At 36.6% G+C, this 13,452-nt stretch overlaps 1 protein-coding gene across 1 annotated transcript; it reads right to left on the bottom strand.

The window, feature by feature from the left end:
• Positions 1–8,037: 8,037 nt before the first annotated feature.
• Positions 8,038–9,129, bottom strand: LOC130048791 (uncharacterized protein K02A2.6-like). The gene has a single exon (XM_056145848.1). It carries the CDS (start codon positions 9,127–9,129, stop codon positions 8,038–8,040), a length of 1,092 nt encoding a protein of 363 aa, XP_056001823.1.
• Between the last annotated feature and the right edge of the window lie 4,323 nt (positions 9,130–13,452).

The raw sequence follows: 13,452 nt of genomic DNA, 5'->3' as shown, positions 1-13,452 counted from the left end.
TTTGATATTTTACAAATAGATTTTTGATGAAGAGACCCTTTGCTTTGGTAGAAAACATTTGACCTAATGACATTTGCTTTGAACTTTGACGTACTGTTCAAAAACTTTAACCTTGGTTTTATCTTTTGAATCAAGAGTAATAGGCCTTTCCTGTTTCAAATATAGATCCTCATTAGAATATGTTTCTTTTGTTACCAGAACTGTTGACCTTGGACTTTGACCCACTTTTCAAAAACATTAACCTTGGCTATATCTTTTGAACGAAGGAGAGAGGGATTTAATATTTCATATTTAGATGCCTCATGACCAGGCCTTTGAACAAAAAGTTAAGTAGAGTTATGCTTCTCGGCGAACTATGTTGTCTTCTGACAACTCTTGTTTATATATACATATAAGCATGCTATTTAATTGTTTAAGGGTTGCTGCTCAGTTTTTTTCTGGATACTTCATTTGTTAAAGTTTGATGATATCTAAGAATTCCTAACCACAAAGTATTTTCATCTAATATATTGTACCTGATAACTGCATATGACGTTTCAACTGTCTCATGGAAAAGATCAAGACTTGCCAGGAGTATATTTATACTCTGAATATTTATTACGTTCTGTCTTCATACAAGTTTTAGCTTACCTTGAACTTAAAACACGCAGTCTTAAATTGGTCTAAATGTTACTATAGCAACCATGGTATTTGTTTTAGAATACCGATATTTTGACTTTCATACATCTATGAAGAATTACCATCCATTGCTTTTGGTATATTTAAGTCTCTACATGTAAAACTTATACAGTACCAATTTTGATGCACCAGATGTGCATTTCGACAAATAATGTCTCTTCAATGATGCTCAACCGAAATGTTTAAAATCCGAAATAACAATGAAGTTTTAGAGCTATTATAGCGAAAACAGTGTGCCAAAAAAGTGGAGTCAAATTGTGGAGTCATATTATGAATAGATGTAAAATTTGTTTTTTACAACTTGCATTTTAAAAGTGCACATATATCAATTTTGTTGAAATACAACTATTCATACGATACATATCAAAAAGCGTCAGTTTTCAAATTTTGCAATCAGGAATCATAGCAACAAAAATGATTGATAGATACTTCTGGTCATCTGATGTGAAATCATAAAGTTATATAAGACTTAATAAAATAACAGGGACCATGCATGACGACAACATATTTAGATGACTACCAGAATGAAAACTTTAATAGCAGAACAAATGCGCAATTTGAAGTATTAATATATTTACTATAATCGAGAGTTCAAAGATTTTGATATATCGTAAATATAGTTTTTCTTGATAAGATGAAAATAATTTTTGATAAATCAAAGCGTTAATTTTTGACTACTATTTGATTCAAAAGTGATCATTTTCGGCAATTTACCAAGATATTGAATCATGACAAATTTGTGATCGTTGTGCACTTACACGGAAGTAAAATATTGTAGTTCCACTAAACAATATGAAGGTGTTGTTGTACAAACTGTACCAAGTTTTAAAAATCCATTTTCAATAACCTGTCAGAGTTTTTCAATAGAAACATAATTTTACCCTTTTGTCAGAACAAAGGCGTTATTTTTAGTAACATGGCTGCAAATCCCTATCCAATGACTACATCCTCGAAAAAAATATACCAAAGTATATGATATTGATGTATTTTATTACACTCAAAATATGTTGATGATCCACCTACCTTGCTTCCATCACATTTTGTATGGTTTTCTCGTAGACAAGCTCTTAAATGAATCTTTGGATACATCGACCATATGGATCCGTTATTATTGCGAATTACATCGGCTAACTTGTAGTTATGCTATACACAGCAACTATAAACTACCTTGGTACCTCCTGGTTTAAAACTAGATAGTCATAAGTTAGCATGTCAAAACTAGCTCTCCGTAAACAACGGAATATTTCAATAGTCTCCGAGTGTGTTATAGATAGCATTTCAGTACAAGTTACCCTGCAAAATAAAATAAGAATTGCTTCTATTAAGCGTAGTGTATTCTCAGTATTTTGTCAGCATTGTTTGTTATCTTTGGTGTTTAGCTCACCTGAACTGTAAGTTAGAATGAGTTTTTCTGATCATTCGTTGTTCGTCGTTTGTCCGTCTTTCTATCCGTCCTTATGTCTGTAAACTTTTCACATGTTTTTCCTTCTCCAGAACTACTGGCTAATTTCAACGGAACTTGGTACGACACATTCTTGGGCAAATGTCTTTTAGGTTTGTACAAGAGAATGATCATGTCCATTAAAAGGGGATATATTAATAAAATTCAAAATAGGTTGGGTTATTTGCAAATCTTCTCAAAACCCACTGAGCTAGAAAAGTTGAAATTTGCATGGAAACATATCACCTGCATATGGTGTGAATATATATCAACTGATTCGATACGGAAGAGCTTGTTCTGAGTATGATCAGTTTTAATTAGAGGCCAGCTACTTCCAAAAAGGTTGATGTTTGAAAGGGTTTTAATAGTCTCGTTTAAAGTCAGCATTTTGCAAATTCATGGTCGTTATAGTTACCTTGTTTGCCAATACAACCTACCATTGGGTCAAATGCTGTCTGACTTGTTTCATACTGATTATTAGGCCGTTCTTGGTACACCATTTTTGACTAAAGATAGCTTCGTTTACCCGATGAAGATATAGAGCTCACGGTGGGTGTGTCCGGTTGACGGGAGATGCTTACTCCTCATGGGCACCTGATTAAACATCTGGTATATTTAGGGATCCGTGTTTGCCAAATTCTCTATTTTGTATTGCTATAAGAGTTATGGTATTGATCACTGTTCTTTATCTTCCCCTATGATATTGCAGATTCAAGTTACAATCATGGTCCGAGGGGTAGGATAGGGTTACAGGAAGAGATCAAAGTTTCACATCCGAATGTTTAAAGAAAATCTCTAAATAAAATATTCTTGAGAACCATTGGGTGAAAAATCTAATGCATTATTAAGACGAAATAACTATTATTTTATTGTGTGATCTCAATAAATGTTTTCATGTAAATCTCATCTGGGTGGTTTTCTGTATGATTGCCCAGGGCAACGCTATCAGATATTTCAATAGGCCTTTAAATTACGATTGATAAACATTTCAAACGCAGTGCAGTGTACTAAAATCGGGAAGTCTGTAGTGTAAACAATTTTAAAGAAAATCGATATTGTCTCAGGGATAAAATGACATGCCCAGGTGAGTTCATTGTTTGCTTGTTTTAGTTATTTGTCAAAATATTGGTGAAGTATCTTGATTTTAGACCTATGTTAAACCCTGGGAGCATATCAACCAGGATTCTTTAACGTGCCGACGCCTGACGCAACACAGGACTTCTGTTTTATGGTCAGATCCGGAAGAACCGTGAGGGCGAGTACTTGGAGAAACAGCAATGACTACAGGTCGTGGGTTGATTTGGCTGTGTTTGAGGGTTGATAAACCTATTATATTCGATAACCCACATCTCACAATTATTTGGTTTGAAATTTTGAAACGCCCCAACTAAAGATTGACTTAGTTCGAATACACTCGTTGATCAGGTTCCCTTTTGTACAGTGGCATCTTCTTTATTTAATGAAAACTGACGCTTTTCTGTATCAGGGTAGAGTGGAGTGTTATATACCGGTATTAATACATCTATTTCGGCCTAGCCTACATGGTATAGGGAATTTGACTGTGCGCACAATTGAAAATAAACCAACGTTTGACGTTCTTGGTGTGATCATTAGCTTCTAAAATAGTGTTAAATGAATCGTTGGATACATCGACCCTATGGATCCCTTAATATTACGGATTATGTGGGCTAAATTGCAGGTTTGTTATACACAGCAATTATAAACTACACTGATATCATCTGGCTTAAAAACTATATAGCCATGTCAAAACTAGCTCTCCGTAAACAACGTTTTTTTTTCAATAGTCTCAGAGAGCTGGTCCTTCAGTGCAAATTACCCTGCAAAATGAAGTTGAAAATGAACATTTATGAAGCGTAGTGCATTCTCATTATTTGATCAGCATTGTTTGTTATGTTTAGTGTTTAGCTCACCTGAACTGTAAGTTAGACTGAATTTTTCTGACCATCCGTTGTCCGTCGTTCGTCCGTCTGTCTATCCGTCCTTCTGTCTGTAAACATTTCAGATTGTTCCCTTCTGTATAACTGCTGGGCCAATTTCAATTGAACTTGGCACAATATATTCTTGGGTAAAGAGCTTTAAGGTTTGTACAAATGAAGGACCATCTCCCTTAGAAAGAGATATAATCATGAAAATGCAAAACTAGGGTAGGTTGATTGCAAATTTCCTTAAAAAAAACACCCATTGAGCTAGAAGAGTTGAAATGTACATGACAACTTTTTGACATATCACCTGCATATGGTGTTTGTATCTCTTCAGCTGATTCGATACAAAAGAGCTTGTTTTGTGTATGATGCAAGGTGAAGATAACGAACAGTGATTAATCTCATAACTTCTATAAACAATACAAAATAGATAGTTGGGCAAACACGGACCCCTGGAAACACCATAGGTGGGATCAGGTGCCTAGGAGGAGTAAGTATCCCCTGTTGACCGTGAGCCCTATATCTTGATCAGGTAAACGGAGTTATCCGCAGGCAATCTCAGTCTTTTAATTCGAAGCAGGCTACTGCCAAACAAATTGGTGGTGAAATTGGTATTTCAATAGCCTACTTTAAAGTCAGCATTTTGGAAATTCTATGGTCGTTATAGCTATCTAGTTTACCAATACAACCTATCATTGGGTCAAATGCTGTCTGACTTGTTTCATACCAATTGTTAAGCCAGTCTTGGTACACTGCTTTTGATTACGGAGAATTCCGTTTACCTGATCAAGATGTAGGGCTCAATGTGGGTATGACCGATCGAGAGGGTATGATTAATCCTTCTGGGCACATGATCCCACCTCTGACGTATCCAGGAGTCCATGTTTACCGAACTGACAATTTTTTATTGCTATAGGAATTATGAAATTTATCACTGATCGTTATCTTCTCTCATATTGCAGATTCAAGTTACAATATGGTCCTCGCGGGTAAGGTAGGGTTAAGATTGGGGTCAATGGTTTTGATTCGAATGTAAAAAGAAACTCTCTAAATAAAATTTTCTCGAATACCACTGAGTGCAAAAATCTTTTGTCAATAAGACACAATAACTATTGTGTTATTGTGTCATTTAAATAAATGGCATCATGTAAATCTCACCTGGGTGGTTTTCCATATGATTGCCCGGGGCAACGTTATCAGATATTTCAATAGGCCTTAAATTACGATTGATTTACATTTCAAAACGCAGTGCAGTGTACTAAATTTGGGGAAGTCTGTGGTGTAAATAATTTTAAAGAAAATCGATGTTATCTCAGTAATAAAATAGCATGCCCAGGTGAGTTCATTGTGTCCTTGGTGTTTTAGTTCGTAATCCAAATGTAAGTGAAGTACCTTGATTTTAAACCAATGTTTAACCCTCGGGGCCATATGAACCAAGATTCTTTAACGTTCCGACGCTTGCCGCGACACAGGACTTCTGTTTTATAGTCAGATCTGAAAGATCCGTGAGTGTGAGTACTTGGAGAGGCAGCAAGAACTACAGGTCGTGGGTTGATTTGGCTATGTTTGAGGGTTGATAAACTTATGATATTAGATAACCTGCATCACAAAATTTTTTGATTTGAAATTTTGAAGCGAATCAAATCAAGATTGATTTAGTTAGAATATACTCGTCGATCAGATTCCGCTTTTTACCTGGACATCTTCTTTATCTAAAGAAAATTGCAGCCTTTCTGTATCTGAATAGAGTGGAGTGTTATATACCGCTATCAATAAAACTATTCAGGTATAGAGGCAAATTTTGACGTCGAAAAATGACCTCCGGTCATTCTATGGGAGTCAAAATTTGCATCTACACCGGCTTAGCCTACATGATGTACGGAATTTGACTGTGCGCACAATTGAAGACAAACAAACCAACGTTTGACCTTATAGGTGTTATCACTGGCTTCTGAAATAGTGTTAAATGAATCGTTGGATATATGGTCCCTCGCTCGTCCGTATATCTATACGTCCTTCTGTCTGTAAACTTTTCACAGTCTTTTCCTTCTGCAGAACTACTGGGACAATTTAAACCGATCTTAGCACAACACATTTTTGGGTAATAGATAACTTAAAATAATGTTAAATGAATCTTTAGATACATCGACAATATGGATCCGTTATTATTACGAGTTATATGGTCTAACTTGCAGTTTTGTTATACACAGCAATTATAAACTACCTTGGTATCTTCTGGTTTAAAAACAAGATAGTCATAGCTTAAGCATGTCAAAACTAGTTCTCCATAAACAACGCGGGTTTTCAATAGTCTCTGAGTGCATTAAAATTAAATGGTCTTTCAGTGTAAGTTATCTTGCAAAATAAAAATGAAATTCGCTTCTTGTAACCGTTGTGCATTCTCAGTATTTTGTCAGCATTCTTCGATATCTTTAGTGTTTATCGATCCTAAACAGAAGATTTGACTGAGCTTTTCTGATCATCCGTCGTTCGTCCGTCTGTCTATCCGTCCTTCTGTCTGTAAACGTTTCACATTTTCTACTTCTTCTCCAGAACTACTGGTCCAATTTCAACCGAACTTGGCACGAAACATTCTTGAGTAAAGGGCTTTTGGGTTTGTAAAAATGTAGGCCAATGTCACTTGAAAGGGTTAATCATGAAAATGTAAAATAGGATGAGTCATTTACAGATCTTCTCAAAATCTACTGAGCCAGAAAAGCTGATATTTACATGAAGCTTTCTGATTCAAGTTACAATTATGGTCCCAGGAGGTAAGGTAGTGTTAAAACAGGGGATCAAAGTTTTACGTGCGAATATATGATACAGAAAAACTTTAAATCAAATGTTCTTAAGAACCACTGGATGAGAAGAGTTGAAATGTATATGAAAGCTTTCTAACACAGTGCAGATTCAAGTTTGTTAAAACCATGGCCCCAGGAGGCAGGGCACAGCTTTATATGCTGATATATATGTATAGGAAAAATCTTTAAAGATAACTGTTGAACTATCTAAGCTAAGGCTTTCATATTTTGTATATACAATCTTTGCAGAAAGACCGTTCCTGCCATTGAATTGTACGTGATCTTGTGAACTTGACCTGTAAGGTTGATATATTTTTGATAAAAATGTGACCTATTCAATACGTCCTGAACTATTTAAGGTGTATCTTTCAAATCTTGTATATGAATTTCTTATGGTAAGATCTTTCATTTCATATCACGTCCTTTGACCTTGTGACTTTGAACTTTGAGTGTAACCTACTTACAAAAACATAACTTATTAAGCATATCCAGAACTACTAGTATTTAGGTACAACTTTCATATTTTGTGTATATATTCTTTATTGCAAAACCTTGTCTTACAATGGTGTTTGATGTTTTAACTATGGCGTTTCAGCTACTTAAAAACCCTGATCTATTTGATATTTCCTGAACTATATAAGGTAGGGCTTTTGACATGGTGACCTTGAAAAACGACAGGGCCAAGGTGTCACGGATGAGCGATGTGTCTCATGGTGTCTTGTTCATTGATGTGATACCTCGGGTTTCATACCGGATAACCCGCACTGTGACACTCAATACATATAACACAATGTCCAACGCATGTGTTTTTTTTATTAACTAGTTCCGGTCATGTACCACACTACATATAGAACACAGTATGATCAACCTTATTAATTCTGGATTGTTATATATGTAATTTATACAAATACTACATTCCTCCCTTCTTCAGAATTAACTTTCCATTAATATTTCAAAAACAATCCAATAATGTAAGTACACAGTGTCATCGGGATTTTCTATAAACATTTAAAGTCCTTGCAGTTAACATACTTGTTAAACAGAAAATAGTTGTATATGTGTCCTTTGAGAAAATTACAAAGTGTAATTTATACGTAACATATATAAGCCTTGTGCATCTCAAAACAGTATATTATGCCAAATAAAATGAACACAAACACTGATCATAAAATCACTAAGTCATCACAAAGTCAACAAATCTGCTAGGTAATTTCGTCACTCGGGTCGAACGCAATTTCACATCGTCTGTTGCGCGATCATCGTCATTCAAGATTGCTGGTTCTCTGTAATCATCACGGTCTTCATTCACATCATTGTACTTCAAATTTTCACACGGTTCTCTTGTATGAGAGTCCTGTTCCTGTTCGTACTTCTTGACATGTGTAATGTTCCGCTTATAATAAATCCCATCTTTTTGTACAGTAACACTGTTTCCTCTTCTGGACACAACCTGGTATGGTTCACATTTAAAGGTTGGTAAAAGTTTATTTTCCGCATGTTGTTTCAAAAGAACTGCGTCTCCCTCTGCAATTTCACTCTCCCTAGCTTGACGAGTTTTATCAGCGTTGTATTTTGAAGTACCTTTCTTCTCTGCATCATGGTCACGGACTTCCTGGTCCAAGTCATCTGGGTCATATAACATGGTGTCTAACATTGGTAATCTTGTGCGAATCTTCCGCTTGAATAACATTTCTGACGGGCTGATTCCTGTAGTGGAATGCGGAGTTGTTCTATACATTGTCAAATAGTCAGAGAGCTCATCGTGCCAATTCCTCTTCTCTATCTGGGCAATTTTCAATCGCTTAAGAATGGATCTGTTTTGCCTCTCCACCTCCCCATTAGCTTGAGGCCAAAGAGGAGTAACTCTGCTATGTTCAATATCCTCCTGCTCCATGAAATCTTTGAATTCATTGCTTATGAACTGTGGTCCATTATCTGTCACTATTTGTAAGGGTAATCCATGTGTCGCAAACATCCTATGAAGACTCTTCACAATTCTGTCACTTGTTGTCTTCTTCATGATATCCACTTCTACATATCGACTGTAGTAATCTACGACGACAAATAAATAGTCTCCTGATGGTAAAGGACCCAGTAAATCAGCTCCAAATTGCTGCCATGGACCTTTGGGTAAGTCAGTGCTTTTTATTGGTTCTGGTGGTGATAGTTGACTAACGACTTGACATGGATGACACTTCCTACACACATCTTCTGAGTCACGGTCAATTCCTGGCCACCAAACTTTTGTACGAAGTCGACGTTTCATAAGAACAATTCATGGATGACATTCATGTGCAATTTTCAAAGTGGTATTGCGCAATGTCTCAGGCATAACTATTCGGGTTCCTCTTAGAACAAGTTTTCCCACAACAGATAATTCATCCTTCACAATTTGAAATGCTTTGTCTTCCCCTTTTGTCCATTTCCCTGTACGAACACTAGCACGAACTCTTTTCAGCACTGAATCAATGGCGGATTCATGTTCAATTTATTTCACAGACATGGCTTTTGGTACTGCATTTAAAGTTACAAATTTCACAAAATCCTCAGTGTCGGTTTGTTCCACTTTGCTTTCATTCGCTTTCATCAGTCGTGATAACGAATCTGCTACATTGTTCTTTCCTCTGATGTGAATAACCTTAAATTTGTAAGGTTGGAGACGAAGCACCCATCTGTTGATCCGTGCACTTGGTTTAGACGTGGCTGAATAAATGTATTGCAGCGGCTTGTGGTCTGTTAGGAGTTCAAAATCAATTCCATATAAATACATGTGGAAGCGTTCACATGCCCATATGATTCCTAAAGCCCCCTTCTCGGTTTGAGAATAGCGTTTCTCCACATCTGTTAGGCTACGACTTGCATAAGAAATTATGCGTTTTTCTCCATGTTGAATCTGTGTTAGCACAGCTCCGAGGCCTACTGGACTCGCACCAGTGATCAATTGTGTTTTTGCTTCAGTGTCAAAGTATCCTAAGGTTTCTGCGTTCGTCATCTTCTTTAATGTGTTAAATGCATTGTCCTGGTCTGCACCCCAGTTAAACTTAACACCTTGCTTTGTTAGCCTCCTCAATGGTTCTGTCAATGTCGCCAAATCAGGAATAAATCTGGCACAGAAATTCACTAAACCAAGGAAACTCCTTATTTCTGATGCTGTCTCAGGTCTTCTCGCTTCAGTTACTGCTTCTATCTTGGACTTCTCTGGACCAATTCCTCTTGTTGATAACATATGATGCATGAAATCTATCTCGGATAAATTGAACTGGCATTTGTTGAAATTGAGAGTTAAACCTTTTTCCCTCAATCTCTGCAACGATACTTCTAGATTTCTATCATGGTCTTCTTTGGTTGTTCCATGAACAATAATATCATCGAATATGTTCCTGACTCCTGTGCATCCTTGTAAAACTTGTGAAATATTCCTCTGGTACATCTCAGGTGCACAACTTATCCCGAACTTAAGTCGTTTATACCTGAAAAGTCCTTTGTGGGTCACAAACGTCGTAATACTCCGGGATTCTTCACTCAGCTCTATCTGATGAAATGCAAGATTCAAATCTAATTTGCTGAACACTTTACTACAGTTAAGATTCTGAAGAACTTCATCAACCGTAGGTATAGGATGGCGTTCGCGAAGAATTGCTGTATTCGCTTGTTGCATGTCAACGCATAATCTGATGTCTCCATTTGGCTTAGGTGCCGCAACTATTGCACCGAACCATGGAGTAGTTCCCTCCGCTCTCTCGATTATATTCATATCCTGGAGTTCTTCCAACTTTTTCTCAATCTTGTCCCTAAGGGTGAACGATACTGGTCGCACACTCTGAGCAATTGGTTTAACTGATTTATCAATTGGAATTTGCAACTGAAAGTTCTTAAGTTTACCAAGTCCAGTAAACACCTCTCTGTACTGTTCCCGTAAGTCACTCCCTGAAATTTTGTTTATGTGGTCAAGTCCAGTCTTAAAACATTAAGTTTCACTGCTGTATCTTTTCCAAGAAGGTTCTGTCCTTGTCCCTCAACAACAATGAACTCTGCCACCTCTGTAGACATTCCATTAGATACTTCTGCTGTAAAGCGTCCAGCAACTTCCAGGGGTACTTTACTTCCATATGCAAATAGCTTCCTTGTGCACTTCTTTGACTCACATTTCACTTTTTCATTCTTTAGTCTTTCCCACTCATTTCTGTTAATTAAGTTGCAGCTTGCTCCTGAGTCTATGATCATGTTTGTGGATATTCCTCCAATAGTTACTGAAATGTTGCTTGTTTGCTTTTCACTGCTGACAATAAAAGCATATTCTTCTGAATCATCACAATCACTCCTGTTCACAAGGTTAACTTTATTTCTTGTTGATTGACGCTTAGACGATCTATCAGTTTTCTGTTTACTTTTGCAACACTTTGCAAAATGGCCATTTTCATGACACTTATGACACTCCTTATCCTTTGCAGGACACTTAGCATCAGTCGAGATATGTCCGTATCCATCACATCTGTAACATTTCTTATCTGACGTGTGACGAGAATTCTTTTGTGGCTTAGCTCCACGCGACTTCACAAAGTTTACAGGATATGTCTCCGTTTTCATGCTGCTCCAAATAGCAATAGACTGTGCCTGCTTCTCTCTGGACTCGAATGCTGTAGCAATAATTCTTAGCTGATCTAGGGTAAGATCTTGTCCTTTCTCAAGTAACTTTCTCCTTAGGTGGTGTGATACACATTTTTCTATCACTTGATCCCGAATTTGTTCATTAGCTTGATCTCCGAATTTACAAAATTCAACTCCCTGCCTTATACGTGTTATATACTGATCAACTGTCTCATCTGGTTTCTGATTCATGTTTCTGAACAAGTGTCTTTCATACGGTACATTTTCTTGTGGCATAAAGTAGCCATTAAACTGTTTCTGCGCAACACTGTAAACATTTTCATTTTCACCCGGTTCCTTGGGCTCAAACGTAAAATAAACATCCTGGAAGTCACTGCCACCACAATGTAACATAAGGGCTTTCTCATGGTCATTGTTTGTCACAACTCTAACAATACAGAAAAGTTCAAACGAACGTACCCACTTCTGCCATCGAGCACCCACCATAGTCGAGTATCCGTGAACATCGAAGGGTTGAACTGTTGACAAATCACTTAACAACTTGGTCATTTTCCTCTTCCTTTTTTTTCCGGAATGTTTTCCTCGTCGCCAATTGTGATACCTCGGGTTTCACATCGGATAACCCGCACCGTGACACTCAATACATATAACACAATGTCTAACGCATGTGCTTTTTTTATTAACTAGTTCCGGTCATGTACCACACTACATATAGAACACAGTATGATCAACCTTATTAATTTCGGATTGCTATAATATATGTAATTTATACAAATACTACAATTGATATTGCATCTTTAAGATTTAAAAATGAAAGTAATATCATAAAATTATCTGAGTCTCATGGAGATCCGGATTAGAATTGGTCCTCAGTACCCTTGATTATCGTAAGAGGCAACTAAATGTGGTGGTCCTTCGAAATGCAAAATCGAGGTCCCGTGTCACAGCAGATGTGGCACGATAACGATTCCTCCCTGCTCAAGCGCCGAACATAGACCTAAATTTTGAAGCCCTTTACCGACAATGGTGACGTGTCTATATGAGTGAAAAATTCTCGAGAAGGACGTTAAACAATATTCAATCAATCGTTATTTCATATTTATGAATCAATGGTTACCATACTATTCATTAAATTTAAATTTCATTGTAATACATGGTCTTTTACTTACAAAATACTTAAAACTTGACAAATGAAGATTTGCAGACATACCCATGCTACAGATTTCTCAGGAATGCCCGCATGAATATATTGCTCCGTATGTAATTATACTTACGTGTCAGAGGAGGGGAGAGTGATAATTCGATCACTACATGGATTCAGTTAATACATTGAATCTTCTGTTTCCACCATTTTTCTTAGTATTTCCATACGTAAGTGGGAAGCGAAGTAGGCGACGAATCAAACATTGCCTGTAGAAATAATGTAAACGTATATTGTCTTAAAAAACGGGTGAGGCGCAGCAACCCTGCTGAACATCATTGAAAACAGGAATGAAAGACAATGATTGATGATTAGAGGACATTTAGATTAATATCTTTATCATTTCATAAGACAGACTAGATCGAAAGCGATTAGCTAATTAGAACATTTAAAAGTTGCCATAGAAATGTATAAGGCGGACAGCTTAATCATAAAAAAGTAGTTAAATATGTGTTTGTATGGGACATGAATCAGTATAATAACTAACCATCAGAAATTTAGTCATTATTTGATTCCTTAGATTATATATAAAAGATTACTGTTGTGTGACGCAGGTAATTTTGAAAACAAATTCCTTCAAAATTATGAAATTGAATGGCTAGGAAAAGTAAATTCTTTCTAGGTTACGTGCGTAAAAAGTTTTAGAACTGAAAATTGTATTTTCATGGACATTCCAAAATATCAAAGATCGCTACTAGCACAATACTTATCATTTCCATTAGTGGAACTCTTCAAATTAAAGGCGCGTAAAGTCGTGCTACCGGGACAATATACGTAAAC

Source organism: Ostrea edulis, chromosome 7 (genome assembly GCF_947568905.1).
Source record: "Ostrea edulis chromosome 7, xbOstEdul1.1, whole genome shotgun sequence".
Classification (NCBI taxonomy): domain Eukaryota; kingdom Metazoa; phylum Mollusca; class Bivalvia; order Ostreida; family Ostreidae; genus Ostrea; species Ostrea edulis.
The sequence above is the reverse complement of the archived record's forward strand: the minus strand, read 5'-3'. Positions and strand labels throughout refer to the sequence as shown.